Below are 20,686 nucleotides of genomic sequence, written 5' to 3' on the forward strand. Positions count from 1 at the left end.
TTGTCCAAATTTGAATTCTTAAACTATAGGAAATATTTGTGCCCATTTTCTAGCTCCTTTCTCCTCTTGTTGCTGTAGGCTGGCTTCTTGAACTTGGAAAAGGTACCAATTTTTCAAAGGAGTTAATGGGTTTTGGGAGTTCCTCCAAGGAAGATGTTCTCCAACCTGAGGCCATCTGTTAGTTTCTGGGTGTATACACAGAACTGATCTGTGCTCCATCTACTGCAGTGTGTTTGCTCACCCTGGAATAAATAGGCTACAGCACCTATTTTCTGAAACTCCCTGCCTATTAATTAACCAGGAGCCTTCATTGTGCCCTTTTTGACACCTACTTAAACTGTTTTTGTCTAAGGAAGCCAATCCAGACACTTATTATGTGCATTTGCTCTTTTAAACCATTGGCATTATCTAAATTTTGGTAACTTTCGACATGGCTACTTTTTAAAAGCCTGTTTTTATTGCTATTTTTAATGGATATTTTATTCCATTTTATGTAAGCTGCTTGGAGATATCCATTAAATGTTGTATACACCTTGCTGAATAAAAATAAATAAGCATGTGCCATGGATAATGTACCATTTATGAGCGATTGTTCTTCATCGCCTGGATAATTTGCTTCAGAGACTTTTTGATGTTGCAATAAGCAGGAGGTTTCAAAACTCAGGGTTGGTTTTTGGGTTGGTTTGCTTTTTAATTCCACACATTATATAATGTACCAATATTCCCTTGCCTGCTTTATTCTAAGCTACCCTATAATATATCGCAGTGCTCCCATAGCAGCCAGTACATATATTAAAATTTTAAATAAATTATTGTTCTAGTGCACGCCCTGAGGTTAGAGGCAAAAGAACATCCAGGACTAACAAACCTGATTGTTCTGGCAACACAGATGCGTAGTGCCTTCTGGCATACCAAACTTCTGTTCTAGTTGCTGTCGTCTCTGATTTTTTTCTCCCACTGCCTGCTGTTTACGGTTGCATTAAAAGTACCTGCCATATCACAAATCTCCGATTTTGCAAATGCCGAAATGCTCACACTGTTAGAAGTAGCCCACCAACGGCTCCAGCTTCCCAGATACTAAGAGTTCATTAAACTGTGTGCTGTTCTTTCACTTTATTGCTTTCTTAGGAAGGGCTGTGACACAGACCTTGGAAAAGAGAGCACTTTCCAACTTGGCACTGTGGGATCCAGAATCATAACTTCATCACAGCCGTTTGAAATTCCCTGTTGCAACCACTCCACACACTTATAAGCACTCTGCGTTGGACCTAAGCAATTACTAGGGTTATACCACCATGCTAGCTAAATTTCCCATAAATTATGGGACTGCACAGTTATTATGGTGTATTTTCTTTAGGCAAGTACTGGAAGTCTGTGGAGCCTTACGTTGTGCCAGTTAGTTGTAAGCTGGCTGAGACTCAGAAACAAGAAACAGAGGAGACAGAGGCAGTCTCAGCTATGGCCTTACTCTCGGTGGATGTGGACCAGCCTTTCTCACATGAACATGCCAGGTACGTGCAAAATCTTAGAACGGCAAGTGACAAGTGTTTGCGTACTTCTGTTGTGTGACTGAAGGAACGTGTTTTAAGTCCTTTTTTTAATAATCCAGACTCTTTTTTTGCATGCTTTAACTTCACGTTGTTTTCCTTGACAATGTTGGAACAACCAGAGACAGAGAAGCATTCTATAGTTGCCTTGGATTGTTTGGCTTTCGGGAAACTGGGCTGCTCTAGATGTCATTTTTTATTCTGCATTCCTTATTATTATTATTATTAGAGTTTATATACCGCCCTATACCCAGAGGTCTCAGGGCAGTTCACAGAAAAGATCACAACATATATAATCAGAATAAAAACAACAACCCAATAACACTACCCCAGAAAAGAGCTACATTTTAAAAGGGTATAGGATGTCAAACAGATCAGCCAAAGGCCTGGTTAAAAAAGGAACGTATTTGCCTGGCGCCTAAAGATGCGGAATGAAGGCGCCAGGCAAACTTCTCTCGCAAGAGCATTCCACAGACAGGGAGCCCCTGCAGAGAAGGCCCGTTCTCATGTTGCCACCCTCCACACATCTCAAGGAGGAGGCACACGAAGGAGGGCCTCAGAAGATCATCTCAGGGTCTGGGTGGGTTCATATGGAAAGAGGTGGTCCTTGAGGTATTGCGGTCCTGGGCCGTTTAAGGCTTTATAGGTCAAAACCAGCACTTATGGTATTGGAATGGTTATATACAGTCCCAGTTTCAATCCTGTTTGCTGCTGCTGCTGTTCTTTTTTTCCTGGTTTTGTTGTGCTATAAACCTCAAGAGTTCCCCTTTGGTTGGCAATAATGTGGCAACACTGGGAAAGCATTGCAGAACAACTAATAAATTGGAATGAGGGGAGGATGGTCCAGTATGAATTCACCACTAATTCACTATTATTGCATCAATGACATGTTTCAGAATCAACACACACGCACACAATCCAAACAAACACCACTTTGGAGGGGGCCCCCAAATCTAGTGGCCACAATATTCTATCGTTTTGTACTGCTTGAAAGTTATCTTCATGAACTTTGTTGTCACACCTACAAAACTCTGACCACTCTTGTCAGCAAGCCCAACAAAACTTTTATCAACAAGCCCAACAAGGCTAAAATGGTGGAGGGAAAGGTTGAGGGCCATATAATGAATGCCACAATCCCCAGACCCTGACTCCAGATTTTAGTCAAATCATGCCCTCTGCCACAGCTTTCTGAGGGAACCATCACAAAAAGGGGGTTCAAGCACTGGTGCCCACGCTACAGAATTAAGTTGTAACATTTCTCTGGATCACCAAGCAATATTTACTCAGTAAGAAGCCCTGAGCCAGGTGACAAAAGGACAAATTTATTTCCAAGACTGGCTTAGCCATTTTACTCAATTACCTGTCATCCCAGACTAATTGGACTGTATGCTAGAGTGCCATTATTTAGGACCTGTGTTCTTTGAAGCTGATTTGCATCACCCTGCAATATATGGCAAAGCCCATGCCATATTTTCTACCCTTGTGTATTCTTCCAGTGCATTATTCCTAGATTGTATTCTTCATTCCCCATGGGAATTGGATATTCAAGGGGAAATGCCTTGCTTCAAAATGTTGTCAATTTCACCTGATGGAGCGTTGAAATTGACAAGACCCCTTTCTTTATTCAGGGGAGGTGCCAGCCTACACAAGAGGCGAAGTGCACAGCCTTCACAAATTAACATGAACAGGTCAGTGAAATGGGCAGGGGCTTTGTGGCAGGCAGTGAGTTAGGGACTGGCTGCGAAAGCACATGATGCAGGAACCTTGCTAAAGTCAAGCAGATCAAGACCTTGTCAATAGCTGTGTGGAAGCTTGTCTGGAAAACCCATGTGTATCTCCTTGAGTTTAATGATGGAGGAAAGGTGCGATATAAATAATAATAATTTGGTTGGTATCTGCCACTCTTTTAGCTGCCTCTCTACATGTGTTTTAAAATGTGAGTGGGGAAATGTGTTTCTCTGTGTTGGCACTGACAGAGAATGCATTCTGTGGATCACAGCTGGTAGCAAATGTTTCTGCAGGGAGCCCACCTATGCCATGTGCCCAGTTGCAATATTTCAATAGTAACGTTTATGAAATGAAACGAAAGCCCGATTGAATAGAAACTTGTATATTTTGAATTTTAAACTGGTATCACCTAGATATAAAAAGGATAGGCCCAGATTTCCTCTGTTGTCAAAGAACTGTTATGCTAACGGAAATATATTTCCATAGATTTGCTTGGCCAAAATTAGGAGTTGTCCTCTGATGAACAAGGCGAACCACACCTTGTTTGCTATGGGGAAGTCTTGGCGATCAGTCTGTTCTCCATGGGTTTGGGTGCCTCTTGAGAGATCATCATCCAATTTAGCATGACAGTTCCTGGGCTGGGTGTGCCAGTTTTTCTCTGGGTTTGGACATCTTTGGATACCATTTTGAATCAAGATAGCGGGCCAAAATATTCCAAAATGCATCTCTGTCTCCAGAGATATCATTGGCCAATGGTTCTTGAAATTAAGTGGCTTTGGCCTACATTTGGATAACTTCAGGCACAGTTTTGAGTCCATATAATGGACCCAACTGTTCCAAACTGTGCTAGCTTGGATAGCTCTGAATAGTTTGGTGTGACAGTTCCTGAAATGATGGAGTGGGGTTTGGTCTGTATTTGGACACCTCCTGCATCCATTTGGAATCAGGATGGTGAACTGAACAGCTGGTGCAGGAGTCAGTTGGAGACACCAAATGAGGTGGGGCCAGCTCAGGTGACCACTTCCTACAATGTAGCAGCCATTGCAGGAAGCTAACTGGCAGCTACAGTGTGGGAAGGGGCAGCACTGTTGTTGATAGTGGCCGCAAAACAGCTGGGACCTGAACCACACCAAACCAAGGCACATTGGGGGTCAACTATTGGGGGTAGCAGAATGAGGAGGCAAGACATGCCTGGCACAGCAGCTGAGCATGTGAAGCAGCAAAGCAGGAAACATGTCTCAAGGGTGCAGTTCACCAGCATGTTTCTCACAAGCATAGAAGCCAACTCCTAGGGGCTGAGGTCAAAATAATATTTGATCGGGCAGCAGCTCCCAAAAGTTGGTGGGCATTGCCATTCAAATGGTGTGCATGTGTGCTGCATACTGTGATTGGTTATGTGGTGTGGGGCTTACCTGCCCCCCCCGCCCCCTCAATATTTCATTTAAGTTGGTACCCTTGCTTTCAAAGGATGTTCTGACAAAGCAATGCCCAGCAGGATACAACCCTCCTGCTCTCTGGGGTACAGTCAGGAGGGGAGGGGGAATGGAGATGCAGCAACTCTTTCATCGCCAACCCCTCCTGACCATGCCCTCCAGATGTTTCGGCACTACAACTCCCATGATCCTTAGCTAACAGGACCAGTGGTCAGGGATGATGGGAGCTATAGTCCCAAAGCATCTGGAGGGCCGAGGTTGCCTATGCCTGATATAGGGTTTTTTTAAAAAAAAAAAAAAACAACAAATTAAACATCATTCCCCACCAAAAAAACACAACTGGATTCAAGTGATGCCATGGCCATGTCAGAGAGAATGGAAATGGGGTAATAAACAGCCCTAAAACTAACAAATTGCATGAGCCACTTAAAAAATCTCAATTATTATTATTATTATTGTTTCTTTGAATTCCTGGGCAACACTGGGCACTTTCAGCTAGTCAATGAATAAGGATGGGAGTGTTCCTTTTCCCTGCCTGCCAGCTGTTGTTTCACACTGACCTAACACGACTGACTTGGACCTGAATTTAACAATTCCGTAAAATGAAAGAACAACTGCCAATGCGCTTCACCGATCAAGTATTTCAATATGATGTGTGAATAGTTCCATGTGCAGAACAGCATATTGTCAGAAAAGCGACTCTGTAAAAAAGGATGTTATAGAGTTCTTTGCGTTTATTCATGCCAAATGCTTCTTGGAACTTCTGCACAGCAAAGGAGAGTCCAAATGTAGCGGAACTGGTCTGAATCCATTAAGTGGAAGAAAGGGGAAAGAGGGAGAGGAGAACCAAATCCCATAGAGATGAACTTCTTTGGATGTTGCAAGTGAAGCTGGATACACTATTGAAAGAAGGAGTTTGAGACATTTGGTATAGCCCAGTGTTCATCCCCCTTGCATATTGCTGGACTATGACTCTCAACATCCATGATAATTTGCTAAATTGGCTGGGGATTATGGGAGCTGTAGTCCAGTGGCGCAGCGTGGGTTGTCAGCACCCGGGGCAAGGCAAGTAATTTGCGCCCCCTAACCCTGGATTTGTGCCCCCTAACCCTACCCGTAACCCTAACCCCCAGATGTTGCGCCCGGTGCGGCCGGCCCCCCCTGCACCCCCCACGCTACGCCACTGCTGTAGTCTACTCAGAAGTAAACCCTATGAAGTTCAGTGGGGCTGCTTCTTGGGTCAGTGAGTTCAGGATTACAGCCTTAATTTCATGGGGATTTTAGGTGTGGGGAGGCAGAATTTAGCTTATTGATTTTGGTGCAGATCCTGACTTATCTTGGGAGCCAGATGTAAAAGAACTGCCGAGTTCTTTTTATCAGCCAAAGATGTAAACATGTAACATCTTTTACCAATGTGAAGAGATTTGAAACAAAATACAAGCCATAATTTAAGTCTGAGTGAACCTAATTTTTATGGTGAAATAAAGCCAAGTTTTCGGCTAATGAAAACGAAGCGTAATTAGTTTTGCATATCAAATTACAGAGTTTAAACTAATTAGCAGTTAATTGTCATATTTTGAGAGTGTGCTAATTTGAAACCACTGGCACCTAGCAGTAATTGATTTGCTAGGAGCTTAAATAAAGCCACCTTCTCTTCTTCTAACAATGTATTTGCTTCTGCAAATATCAAGCCACCAGAGCATGGCATGTGGTCATTTCAGCCTCCAAGCCTTTTTTAAAAAAGAAAGAAAGAAAAGAAAACAACCACACAAATTGAAATGAAGACTGGATTTGAAGAAAATGAGAGAAATAAAGACACAAGGGCACATCATCACATGAATTCAGTAGTTCAGTTTCCAGATTCATCTCATCTCATCAGTCTGTACAGTGGTACCTCGGGTTAAGTACTTAATTCGTTCCAGAGGTCCGTTCTTAACCTGAAACTGTTCTTAACCTGAAGCACCACTTTAGCTAATGGGGCCTCCTGCTGCTGCTGTGCCGCCGGAGCCCGATTTCTGTTATCATCCTGAAGCAAAGTTCTAAACCTGAGGTAATATTTCTGGGATAGTGGAGTCTGTAACCTGAAGCGTATGTAACCTGAAGTGTATGTAACCCGACGTACCACTGTACTGAAATCAGTAGACGTTCATCATCTTGAACTGTAAAAGGATTCACTTTCTTCCATAATCCCAATTAAGGTAATATTTTTCTTTGGCCAAAATCCATACAAGTTTCGTATTTTTGAGGTGGGGAGTGAGGGTGTGTTGCCTCATGCTTTTTCCTACCTTAACATAATCCGGAGTTGATCGAGTGGTGTGTATTAGTGGCTCAATGCTATTTTAACTTTCAGTGTCACTCCAGCCTTACAAGCTTTCTTTTTTATAATTTTTTAAATTAATTTTTCATTTTATACACCTCAAAATAAACATTTTACATAGTACCATGTGACAATTGACTTCCCTCATTCCCTTTCATGGTTCATTTTACTTATATCATTCCTGCATATTTTACTATAAAAAGGTAAAGGACCCCTGACCGTTAAGCTCAGTTGCGGCGCTCATCTCGCTTTACTGGCCGAGGGGCCAATTTAATTGTTTCTGCATTTTACATCCTTCAAATATTTACCATACTATTGAATTTATCTAAATGCTACCAGTGTTTTCACTTGTACACAATTATTTTCTAAATATTCAGCAAAAAAATTCCACTCCATTTTGAATAAAGATTCTTCTTGCTTTCTTATTCTGTAAGTTAAACCTGCTGCTTTCGCAAATTCTATCATCTTAAGTCGCCAGTCTTCCTTATTAGGGATATTACTCAGCTAGCAAAATTCAAGCTGCCGTGGTTGCGTACATAAATATTTTTTTCTGACAACCAGGAACTTCACACTGAAGTATTCCTAACAAAAAGGCTTCGGGTTTTTGGAGAATGTTGTTTTAAACATTTTTAAAACTCATTGTAGATTATTTCCCAATAGCCCTTAACCATTTTACATGTCCACCACATGTGAAAAATGTTCCTTCTGTTTCTCTGCACTTCCAACACAGATCTGATCCAACTTTGTACATCTTAACCAACCTACTCGGGGTTAAATACCATCTGTGCATCATTTTCATATAATTCCTCTTTCAGAGTATAACATGCAGTAAATTCCAAATCATTCTTCCAGAGTTTAGGTCTATGTTAATGCCCTGTATCCATTGCCCCAGCCTTATAAGCTTCCAATGGGCCTTACAGTGCGTGACTGTCCAAATGTTGCCTGTGGAGTTCTGAAGAGCTGTGAGTTTTTGTTGCCGTGGTAAAGCAGAGCAATATGTGATTTTTTTTTTAATTAAAAAACCCCACTTAACTTTTAAAAACATCCTCCACTGCTGTGCATCATCATCATCACCATGATCATCAACATCGTGTAGCACTCTTTAGTGCTCCACAAGGAACTTTTGGACAGCCTCATTTCTTGCAAAATGGAAGACTGGACCTAGGCAAGCACAGAGATATTGGAAAGCATAGAGTGAAAAAGGTACAGCAGCAGACAAAAGCAACAAAGCAACATAAGGCTTTGTGGGGACCCTGATCTGACTCGTGGGGGGGTTATTGGCATTGCACTGGGGGATGGAAGAGAAAGTACCCTACCCCAAACTGCTGTGCTTCACTTCATCATTCAGTCTTCACAAAGAACCCATCATAGTGCAACTAGATATAAGGCACATTCCAATGATAGACAACAGCATTCTCCCATTTCCTCCAGGGTTCCTCTCAGTTAAGAACTCTCAGCAAGGCATCCCATGATGTTCAGTGTTATTCGCCAGCACACAAAAAACACTCACTTCAAACGGGGATAGCTGGAAAACCCAGCCCTGTGTTCTGATTGATTAGTTGACATCTGTTATCCAGAACGTGGTCTTGGGTTGTGTGTGTGTGTGTGTGTTTGGTGAGAAAAACATTCTCCTTGCAAAAGACTTGCCAATTATATTGGAGGTTATATTGGTGCGCTGAGTAGCATGATTCATTTCCATCTCAGAGTCTGAACAAAGCATCTCTTTCCCTGGCCAACTAATATCTGACTCATTTACCACCAAGAGAAGAAAGAGAGAATGGTTTGGCTGAGCACCTCTCTCTCTCTCTCTCTCTCTCTCTCTCTCTCTCTCTCTCGTTCTTCCTTTTTGTTAAAGTGACATCATCGAGTAAACAGTTATTTCATTTTTATTTGTTCTGACATGCCAAATGGAGCAGGCTTCAGGGGGAAGCTGTGATTTTCTGGGTGTTTTAACGTTTTGTTTGGTAAAGCAGAGCTTTCTACGTTCGTGAGAGCTCTCTGCGTTCGGAACTTAATTGAAATTGTCAAGATAGGGGGGAGGGAATAGGGAAGAGAGATGGGGTTGGTTCAAGATGAAAGAAAAGGGCTGAAAATGAGGCTACGATTGATTTAAATGAAAAGATTGATCCGTAAACAGCAACCATGGCCCGGTAATGCCCTGTACATTGTATGTGCTGATAAGTACCTATTCCTTTTTGGAAATGAGATTACACCAGACTGATTAGAGCCTTGTGTCGGACCAAGAGCTACATCCAAATAATCACTGACTTTGGAAACGGTATGGGAGCTCGCCTTTGCATGCTTTCTGATTTAGGCCGTTCTGGGGGCAGATGAAGTGATACAACATAAAAATCCTACCCAAATATATAAATATATCTCAGGGATGAAGAACCTAGGCCCTCCAGATGTTGCTAGACTACATCTCCCATCAGTCCCATCAGCCAAGGCTGAAGTGAGCTACAGTCCAGGAACAACTAGAGGGACCCAAGTTTCTCATCCCTAATATATAAATAAAACTGCTTTATGGGCTTTACTGCCTCCAATATATTTTGTTGCCTGTGGCAAAAGACAGGATGATTCCCTCTCCCATTCCATGTGCAGAAGAGAAGTGGGCATGCAGCTGAATCTTACTTCAACACTAGTGACAGGACAGCATCGTCCACTGTGCCTGGGTGCAGCAGGTTAGCTTAGGGGCATTGCAGGTAGGCTACAGCTCTGTTTCCCCACATCTTCCTGCTGCTGCTGTTGCTGCTTCCTGCCCCTCGGCATCTGCCACCTGAGGCAGCTGCCTCACTCTGCCGCATTGTAGGGACGGCCCCATCTCCATTTTGTTGTTGCTCACAATACCATGGGAGCACATGAACACAGTCTACCAGCAGTCCTGATAGCAAAAGGAAATCTCTATGTACACATGCAGTATATAATTGACTACCCTATGCTAGGGGCAATGGGAAGGGGTGGCCATCAGCTGAATTTACATAGTCACCCAGCTGACAACTATTGGAAACAAAATGGTGGATTAGATCACTCCAGCAAGGCAATCCTTTTCTTTCTATGTTAAGGGAAGCTGCTCTTACTTCCATTTTACAGATGCAGAATCAGCTTTGAGATGTTGCAATTTGTTCAAGTGAATCTTAGCTGGAATTTGAATGGACATTTCCAAGACCCAAGTCCAACAATTTATCTACAGAACCCAGGATACCAAGAAAAATACAAGGATAGGCTTAGCTTTATAATGAGAAAGTGTTACGCTGCAAATGAGCTATACATTTTCCCCAAAACAAGTGCCAAAAAATGAACAACATTCAGTGCTGTGCTGTATTATGCTTAACAGCTGTTATAGAAATTTCACCGTTGTGTTTATATTTCACATGCCTGCAAAGTCAGGCACTATAGATTTTGAACACATCACTTGGTTTTCAAGGGAAGTTAGGTACCATCGGGCGTTGCTAGCTTCTGCTCTCATTGAGAATAGATCTAGATATATCAATGCTGCGGTGGAGACAGAATGGTAGCGCTGATGTTGTCTGCCACAGCACCAGAGTAATTTGATGGACTGTCCTTGCTCCAACAATTGAATGAGATAATAATGAGACTTTGAAGCTTGTTTGTAACAGTTTAGTGTAGAGGAAGAGGTTCTGACTCTTTGAAGTTTCAATAGGAACTTCTTCCTTTTTTTGCATTATATGTTTGCAAAAGGTAAAAGGTAAAGGACCCCTGGACAGTTAAGTCCAGTCAAAGGTGACTATGGGGTTGGGGCGTTCATCTCGCTTCAGGCCGAGGGAGCCGGCATTTGTCCACAGACAGCTTTCTGGGTCATGTGGCCAGCATGATTAAACCACTTCTAGCACAACAGAGCACCGTGACGGAAACCTGAGCACACGGAAATGCCGTTTACCTTCCTGCCGCAGCAGTACCTATTTATCTACTTGCACTGGTGTGCTTTCGAACTGCTAGGTTGGTAGAAGCTGGGACAGAGCAACGGGAGCTCACTCCGTCACGGGGATTCAAACCACCAACCTTCTGATCAGCAAGCCCATCTGCATTTCTGAGTAAAAGCTAGAGGTTGCATTTCAGCTGGTTGAATATTTCCTTTTAAAATTCAGTGTGCTTTATTTGAACCTATGCAGTCAGAAGGATTCAGCACTGTGATCATTGGACCTGACACTCAGGTAGCTATGCATAATACTGCTATCATGATGGACCTAATGTATTTTACGCAAAGCATCGGAGGCAGGCTGTTTGTATAGATAGATAATAAATAAATAGACATCTATAACTAAAATAATGGATCAACACATCTACCTACTGACCCAGTCAAGGCCGCATTTTCCTAACAGTACTGCTGGCTTTAAGACTGTTTTTAGGGATGTAAGGAGGCAGGGATTTCCATTCCAACGAATATTATTATTACTGTATTATTAATTGATTACCTGCCTTTCAACAGCAGGTTCCAGAATGGATTAGAACAATTTAAAATTCAGAATTAAGTACAGTTAAAACGGATTACAGTCACAGGAATAAGGTGGGCCCTGAAAACACACATCTCAGGTGGTAAGGGAAATTTGAGGGAACCCCACAGAAAATGCCCTCTCCCAGGCCACACAACCCAAAATTTCTAAGGGAAGTAGAACTATCAAGAAGGGGCCCCCTACTGTTCTGTGAGGGTCATTCTGTGAGCGTCTGTAGGGAAGGAAGTGGTCTCTCAGATATTTGGGCCCTAAGTCATTTTAGGGCTTTAAACACTAACATGAGCACCTTGAATTGAGCCCAGGAACAAACTGGCAGTCAATTAGTCACATTCAGCCCAGTTTCTATTCCATTGCAGTTCAGTTTCCTGTAAATAATATGTTATTGAGCTTGCTGTCCACTGTTTAATGTAAGTTACATATGTTAGGTAGCTATTTGCACTCCTTAAAGTATCTTACATTCATGTAAAGGAAACATCAAACCAATGTGAAAAAAAGTCATTCTGTATCACTTGCAGACATAAAAACAAGGCTCCCTTGTGTGAGTCCCTCGATATTATTCCTAGCAGGGTAGGGCTATCTGCCATTAGTCAAACTTGTGTGAGGACTGTGACACACCATGCACAACATGCAAGAATCACCATTGCATCAGGTACATGTTTGTCCATGAGAAAACAGCACCCTAGTTTCCTTCTTGCAGCAATTCAAGGAACACAAAGCAAGCTATAATGGTAAATATTTTGGATGTTAATAAATTCCCCCATTGTATTTGCAATTTCCCTGGAAATGGGCATCCAGCAGTAACAAAATAACTCTCTTTCCCTCTCTCTCTCTCTCTCTCTCTCTCTCTCTCTCTCTGTGTGTGTGTGTGTGTGTGTGTGTGTGTTTGTTCTGAAGCATTGCTGTAGGATTAGATTCCCATATTATCTGATTTCTCATTCTGTCGGCAACGTAGTTTTTAAAAATAATCTCTCATTCTTTACTCTCCAGAGCAATCAGGAGGGGGCGGGGAGAGAAATACTTTGTCTTCTCTGTTTTTACATTCCCAACAGCCAATTTAGTTCAGCCTGTTGGCTGTCTCCCAGGTGATTCCTAATAAAGACGATGTGCATAATCAGATTATTTATTATTATTAGATACCTGCTTTATGGCAGCAGTCTGCTAATCAAATTCAGAATTGGAGCTCGGAAGTTTTAGGCAGGCAAGCAGCCAACAGGGTCTTGAAAGCGAAGCAGCGCGATCAAGATGACTTGGAAACTCTGCTACATTCTTTATACATTACCTGATTTTGAAGAGGGTATTCTCTGTTGTTAAACTGGATAAATTAGAGGGAAAGAAGGAGAGATGGTGGGCTTGCACCTTTCCCTCCATTTAAATTTTCTGATTTTGCTGACACAAAGCATGTGCATTTCTGAACCTAAAGTTATAAAATATTCTGACAATTTTAATATAAACAGGAACCTTTTGCAGTGATTGCTTGGAACAAAAATGTTTTTCCACTTGACATTTGTTTATACTTCCTAGGAAAGAAATTTTTATTTATGGATAGCTGAAGAATACAAATAAACATGGGGGAGAGCTGAAAAATCAGCTTTGATTATGCATGAAAATCTACAATGTCATTGTGTACTCTGGTTCCATATTCTGATTGCCTGTTTATTTTTCTAGAGCTGCCGGCGAGCCTATGGAAGAAGAGCCAGCCTTGTGAAATGCCAAGTTCTCTCTGATATTTCCTGTGTGTGACATCATTGTGTATTTCCCCCTCCTCTTACCCCAAAAAAGCACCCTTAGACATGTCTTGTCTGCTGCTTGGGTGGCAGAGATCAGATGGAGCATAAACACTGGGCACAGAATTCTGAACAGCAGCTTCACTTGTTCGTTGGATGGACTTAAAAGGCTCTTCCGAGACTCCTTCGATGTAACCGCTGCCATTCTAAAGTTACAGGGAACCAGAGCTTGCAAAGCGAGCCTGAGCCTAGAGCCTGCTTTCGTGTGCTGTGTGATCCACTTGCCGACCTAAATGGTAGAATAGAAACATTAAAGCAATTCTACATTCTCAGCTATGGTTGCCGAGGGAAATTGAAAGCAGCCTGAGAAACATCAAGGGGAGGAACAAAATAGTGTCACAAATCCCACCGCTTCTGACATTTTGAACATGTCTTACTGGATCGGGTTTTGTTTTTCTTCACATTGTCAAAAGAGTTGATAGGATTGGTTTAATGCTCCCGGTGTAATGAAACGGTGGGCCGTTCCTCTGTAGTGCCATTTTTGAAATGCTGAGTCAGGAGGACTCAGCCGAAAGAGAGCTCTGCTCCACTGCTTTTCAGCTGTCCCCTAAATAAATGTGCAACATTGCTCTTTTAAGTTAGCCCCATTCCTCTCTTTTTTTGGGGGGGGGGGTGTATTTTGCTTTCTGTTCTCTCACTTTTCATGTGGCATTTTATAAACCCGTGCAACAAAACACTCTCCGCAAGGAGAGAGAGAGAGAGAGAGAGAGAGAGAGAGAGAGAGAGAGAGAGGTGGTTTGACTCTGGGAGAATGCTGCTCAGTTTGGAGCTGATATCAGCTAGTCAGTATATGATTGCAAGATATTCCAGTTAGCTCACACACAAAAATCCCCTGCCTTTACCTTGCTTTAAGCTGTTGCTCTGCTCCAGCTTCAAGGCAAGCAAGCAGAAGGGACCTTCCTGCATTTCCCTCAAGGTTTGGGTGCTTCCGCAGATTCCTTGTTTTTAAACCTGACCAGAGCATCAGATGTTATTTTCTTTTTGAGGCTTTTCAAGGGTTGGATCCTAGTACTAAAAAAAGCAACAACCCAAGAGGTGTCTCTTGTTATCTGTTTTTCTCCTTCCAGTATAGTGAGTAACTGTGGGTGCATGATGAACTGTGCCTTTTGCTGATAATGAAAGTTTAAAACTCTCACACATGTTGCCTTATTGTCACAGAAAGGGAAATAGCACTTATTCAGAATCGGAGAATTTTTAAGGGATGCAAATAGCGATAGAGGAGTTACAGTAGCTGTTTGTACCCTCTCCCCCCTCACACACACACACACACACATCTAAAGAACACAGTGCATTATTCTCTACCTTCCATCATTCCATTTTGCAATCTCCGATAGCCTCCCTTTGTTTGAACGGCAAGTGATGTTCTTCTTTTATATATTTTCCAAGCTCAAAGGATACATTAAAGCCATAAATGAACACTGTCATGCTTTTTATTCAGAAATCTGAAAGGGACCTTAATTAGAACAAGATTTTAGGGAAAGCTGTGGTATGAAAGATATGGAATAAATGTGGTTTGAGTTACAGCAGACTCAAACCTGTAAATCAAAGATGAAAGATTTCACTCAAATGGAATTATATAATTCTCTTTTGTTATATAGGCGGCCTGCATTCTCTCCCCACCTTCACCCCCGCAATGTGTTTAGGTTTGTTTACAATTAACATTTTAATTTGAAAGATTGTTTCCTTCTTATATGGAAACTGTTTGATATAACTTGGAAATCTGAGACGGTGCTTGAAATAGGAAGTTGGAGGAGAATTCAGCCCGGTTGAACATGCCTTTATGAAAGTGTTATGATAAGATGGGCATTTACAACTAATTATTTGAAAAATCAAACCCTCCTCAAAGCTTTATCATCCAACTCCAGTTTTCCTGACTATTGCAAGTAATCTGAAGAACTTTAAACTATCTGGAAATGGATACTGACTCTAGTGCTTTGATTCTAATAGGATTACATTTGTAAGGCAATATGTTCTAACTGCTTCTCTGAATGATCGTACTTGACAAATTACTCCAATTGTCTAATAGTCGTCCTATAAACAATGCTTCATGAAAAATCAACCACCATGCCTAATGGTGTTTATTATTTGACTTTCATGGTTTAAACTTGTGGCATCATATTTTACACGGAAGTGCTGCAAACCTCCACTTAATAGTTATTAAAATCCATTCTTTTCCTTTTGAAGCCTAATCTGAAATTAATGAGATAAAATAGGAACAATTAAAATTTGCCCATTTAGCTTTAATTTTTTAGTGTGGAAATGTGCCTGTTTTAGCTGCAGAGCACTCGGCTTATTACAGATACTTTACGAAACTGTGCCAAAACAAAGCAGGAGTAAGTTCTGTTGAATGCAGGAGCAATTCCTTCCGAGTAAACATGTGTTTATTATCTGACTGTAAGCCAGACTCCTCTTTCAATTTCACACATGGCATCCTCATTTTGCCATGCTAAATCTAAGTTGAACAGCAACGTCAAAGCCACAGTCTAGGAACACTAGCTGCTGCAACACTGTTTCAGCTAAGCAAGTTAAGAGCACAGGAAAGTACCTTGTATTGAGTCTCTGTGTTAGCTCACCTAGCTCAGTATTGCGTAAAATGTCTTGGCAGTGGCTCACTAGGTCTTTAGGCAAAGGTCCTCCCCAGCCCTACCAGGTGATGATGTACCTGGGACCTCTTGCAGGCAAAGCAAAGACTGAGTTACTGCCCTTCGCCTTGATATGGGCCAGAGATTCATGGTCATCAGTCTGGGTTACTGGGAGCTCCATGTGATATCAGGATGTGCTTGCGATAAGGAAACCGTTTAAATACAGCAAGCAAAAGAAAACACCAGCCAACGAATCCCCCCTTATTATTTTTGAAGCCCCAAAAGTTGCACATACAGAAATGCTTTGGGCTGCCTCCAAGTTGTAGTCTGAACCTTTCGGAGGAGAAAAGTTCATGCATGTAGTTCAGGTGCCTGTTGATATGCTTGTTTGATGTTGAAACTTTATGGAGGCAGAAGCATTAGAGAATTCAAAGTAATGGATTGACTTCCATGCATAGGATCAGGCTATGCCCCTTTAAAACTATGTTGGTCACAAGTAAGTCAGTTGCAAGGACATAGCAAACTGGATCAGTTCTAGGTGGGAGAGAGAAGGATATCATTGTTGTCCCTTGAATAAATTACTGTATGTGGTTCTAAGTTAGCCAGCTATAACAGAGAAGCACTTTCAGACAATAAAGAAAAGCAGTACATAAGAATGCAAAATATTGCACCATTAATTGCAAGAAGAATAAATGCCCATAAATAAGTACAGAAATTTTCACTTACACCATAGACTTGTGTGGGTGTGGGTGTGAGTATGTAAAACTCTCTTAAAGTACTGTACTGATGCAACATTAGGGCTGCAAAATCCTATCCATGCTTACTAGGAAGTAAGTCCCCACAGAGGCAAGTCCCCACTGAAGTCAGTGGGGCTTGCTTCCAAATATACGTGCATTTGATTTGGCAGCAAATTCTCCTAGGAAAGCACGCAGATAATGCTTTTAATTTTTCAAGGTCTTCCCAATGGTATTTATTACATTCCAGGCTGGCGTGCGCATCTGCAGTAAGCGAGTCACACGCAGCCAGATCCAAATGTAGCTGACGCCAGCTAGAGCTTGGAGACAGACAACAGGTTTTTTTTAAGGCAGTTGAAAGGAACTGTAGTGTGTCCACAGGTTTTTTTCATTGTGCAGTTCCTTCTGATCAAACAGCCTTTGCAGGTGTTTTCTTTTTTTGGGGGGGACCCCGAAAAGGGGGAGCAAAAGGGACGAGTTCACAGACCATGAACAGTGATCCCTATTCAAACCACTTCCAACACACCTATTGCAGACTTTCAAGACAGGATCAAAACAGACGAGAGTGATCTGGGTTCCCATCATTTTCAATTTAGGAGTAGTTACAGAGCTTCTCCTAGAAATGGCGTTGGGACCACAGGGCTGGGTGTAGGGCATGATATTTCCCCACATATGAGTCCCAATTGGAGAGGGTGGGGCACAGTTTTTAAGGCGGCTTGAAAGGGGCCTAGTTTAGATTGGCGCAAGGTCAGGGAAAGAGTTAAGACCTCAGATCCCCTCCAATTTGGGGTGGTCCCACAGCTGTGCTTTGTTCATATTCAAATGCTAGGAGATCCAATCACTGATCCCCCACATCTCATCCGGTCTGGTCCTCAAGTGTCTCATGATATTGACTGGGCTGCGGTGGATAGGATTCATATGAGTGAGTCAAACTTAAATACTTGAATTCTGGAAGAGTTGAGTTTAAGATGCAAAGCACAAGTAACAATTTAGATACTTAGCAGCCCTTTCTATCCCCAGAATCTTTCCATAGACTTTGATGAACTTTTTTAATCACTATAAGAATAATCCATCTCTCTCATTATTTTTTCTGTTGCAAAGCTATTTTAAAATATGATGCCATTTATTTATTTTTAAAAAGCATCTGCTTACTATAAGATCACTTGATATGGAAATGTAAAGCCAACATTGACTCCCTAATTCACCCCCGCCTCCTGCAGCTTCCATTATAAGGTAAACCTAGGTGGGGAGGGTGTATATTTTGCCTACTATTCAAGGGCCAAACCAGAAGAGACTTTAAAAATAACAGCCATGGAGGCTCCCAATCAGGGACAGGGACACAACACATAGGTTTCTTCCTGCCCAACAGACCCAGTTAAAATCTCCCCCTTCCCTAATGGTTATTTTCCTTCAGATTGGGGTTGCCATTGACACCGGTGAAAGTTCCCTCCACTCTAGGGATGGAAGGATCGGTCAGTGCTCTCCTACTGCTGGTTTATTCTGGCAAGCCCAGCTCCACAAACCACCTTGGGGCACCCAAGCAACAAAATCCTTAGGTGTCCCAAGTTGGTCTGTGGAGCTGGGCTTGCCAGAATAAACCAGCAGTAGGAGAGCACTGACCGATCCTTCCATCCCTAGAGTGAAGGGAACATTCACCAGTGTCAAGGTTCTGATACTGGGGCCACTTCATTGTCATTGTTGGTTCTCTCTGTTTCTCATTTTTCATGTCTTATATTCAGTTCTCCACATTTTGCAACAACTTGTATTTTTTTAAAAAAACAACAAAACAAAACAAAAGCACACAAATCCTCATGAAAATTCATCGGCGTTTTAGTGTGACTGTCTCTTAACAAACGCATTTTTATATGCTGTATTGACTAATGCACACCCTTTTGCAAACAACCCTTCTGATATGTGTTTTTGAATTCATTTTTATGCACACCTCCCCTAAAATAATCCATTTTTGTAAGCAATGTTTGGTTGGAGAATTGCATCGCAAAATTCAGATAAGTGTGAACTTGGAAGAATAGTGGTGTGGTGGTTCTCATACTGCTTTGGAAAGTGTGAATTTGATAGAGTCAGCTGAAATGCACACGGAATCAATTTTCTCCTCTATCCCTACTCCCCACCCACACACTGCAGTCCCAGTCTTGGTCAGGCCCTACCACAGATATCAATTTGTGAGTTAAAAAACAACCATGCAAAACTCATATGTGCATTTAACACCTCATCAGATAAGGCACAAAGGCTTCACTGCCACTGGGAATGTTTTAACTGAGCAAAGCTCATCTAGGGTACGATAAAAGGCACTAAAAGGAATCATCTTGGTATGACAAGGAGGAACCTGTGGAGCATTATTCTCATTATTATTCCTGATACGTTTTTGTATCTGAGAGCATCCAGTGAATAACTGAAAGTCATCTTGTGCTCCAAATCTTTGTCTGTTGTAAATATGTAGGCTTTGGGATTGCTTATGTTGTCTTCAATCAGGCTGAAAGCGGGGGGTGGGAGTGAGTTCCTTTGGTCTTGTGTTTTGTATAATTATTTGGCTATACTCTCATTCTTGTGCGCATTAAAAAAACCCTGTTTGAAATAAGAACATTTGATGTTTGTCTCTCCTTTTTTAATATATAAATATATTAAGAATCCACTTGAAAGGGGGGGGGAACCTGGATGAAATAGAAGTTTCGGAAGTAGCATCTGATCTTGCCACCCTCGTTGAATTGTTGGGATTTAGCTCTTAAAACATAATGTCACTGAGCACCATCAAGCTGGAGTGCATAAAAAAAAGAACCGCGAGCATTAATCTGAAACTAATGTTACTTGTCAGCCTAAAAAACCACAGAAAGAAAAAGAAAACTGTGCAGATCTAAAGATGGCAACTTTGAGCTCCGATTCTATGTTTAGTTCGGTTTCTTTTGCCGCTGTGTCAGGGCCCAACTGGACTTCCTTTCTCTCCATTTGAAAAATGGTATCTCATCAACAACCAGTGGTGGCAGCAGGAAAAAAAATTGGGGGAGAAGGAGAAGGGGCAAAGGATATTTCTAGGTGGGTGAGTTGCGTCTCACATGTTAATGACAAAAGCCCAACAATGTGAGGGCAAGAAGAAGCAAGTTTTTGGTCGGGAGGGAACTTCCCTCCTTCACACACACACCCCTGGCACTGCCCATGCTAAGAACATCTTGTTTGCACACAGTGTTTGATTTCTACACTTTGAGGTGTGTAACTGCAAAACTTTGAAAAAGTTTGACCTCTTCATCTGGCAGAACTTCCCTCTCATATGAGATGTTGGTGACTTGTGGCTCTTTTGGTGGAAAAACGCTCCATACATACTTAGATACATTCTTCAAAATCCAATTCAAGGGCTGACATCTAGAACACCAGATCTTTAAAAGAAAACCCACACACATTAATGAATGGATTATCTGAATTATTTGATTTCATATGTTTTGTTGATTTGTTCCTGCATTTGTGCACAGTCAAAACGATCTCCTCTGGGTTTTTCCTGGAGGTTGTTCTGAAAACAAGATAGGTCTAATAAACAAGGACATGGCAGGATATGATTCATTAAAAAGAAACTCACATTTTGTTCTCTACAAGCATTCTTCTGTGAGAAGCCATATAAAAGTTGCTAGCTAGCTAGTTATCCCCAGTAAATAGGGAACTGCATCATCAGCTATTACATCCTGTTGCATGGAATGGAGGAAGAAAAAGCTAGAACTCTAGTAATGTGGGCAGCATATCTAACTATAGCTATAGCTATATACACATAGTACATATATACCCTGAACATGCTCCTATTTTCCTAAATAAACATTTGGGATGGGATGGCTGAAACAGCCCTTTAAAAAAAAAAAAAAAGGAAACATGAGACTGTAGCATGTTATTCAAACATCGCCACCATTTGCAGTAGAATTGTGAAGTAACAGACCATAATTTTAAATGGAATATGGCAATATGAAAACTCTAGGCATGAACAGCATGAATCAACACTAGGGATTGTATATCCACTGCTGCAGCAATGGAAAGCCAATACAGTGGTACCTTGGGTTACAGACGCTTCAGGTTACAGACTCCGCTAACCCAGAA

At 41.8% G+C, this 20,686-nt stretch overlaps 1 protein-coding gene across 7 annotated transcripts in view; it reads left to right on the forward strand.

Annotated features, from left to right (window-relative positions):
• HDAC9 (histone deacetylase 9) overlaps positions 1-17,723 on the forward strand; it is a 474,032-nt gene extending 456,309 nt beyond the window's left edge. For all 7 annotated transcript variants that reach the window (XM_079947890.1, XM_079947891.1, XM_079947889.1 and 4 more), the window contains 2 exons: positions 1,358-1,511; positions 13,163-17,723. In XM_079947890.1, coding sequence (XP_079804016.1) covers positions 1,358-1,511; positions 13,163-13,202 — 194 coding nt within the window. In that variant the 3' untranslated portion in view covers positions 13,203-17,723. The remainder of the gene's footprint in view (positions 1-1,357; positions 1,512-13,162) is intronic.
• The last annotated feature ends 2,963 nt before the right edge of the window (positions 17,724-20,686 follow it).

Source organism: Podarcis cretensis (genome assembly GCF_951804945.1).
Source record: "Podarcis cretensis genome assembly, chromosome: 12".
NCBI lineage: Eukaryota > Metazoa > Chordata > Lepidosauria > Squamata > Lacertidae > Podarcis > Podarcis cretensis.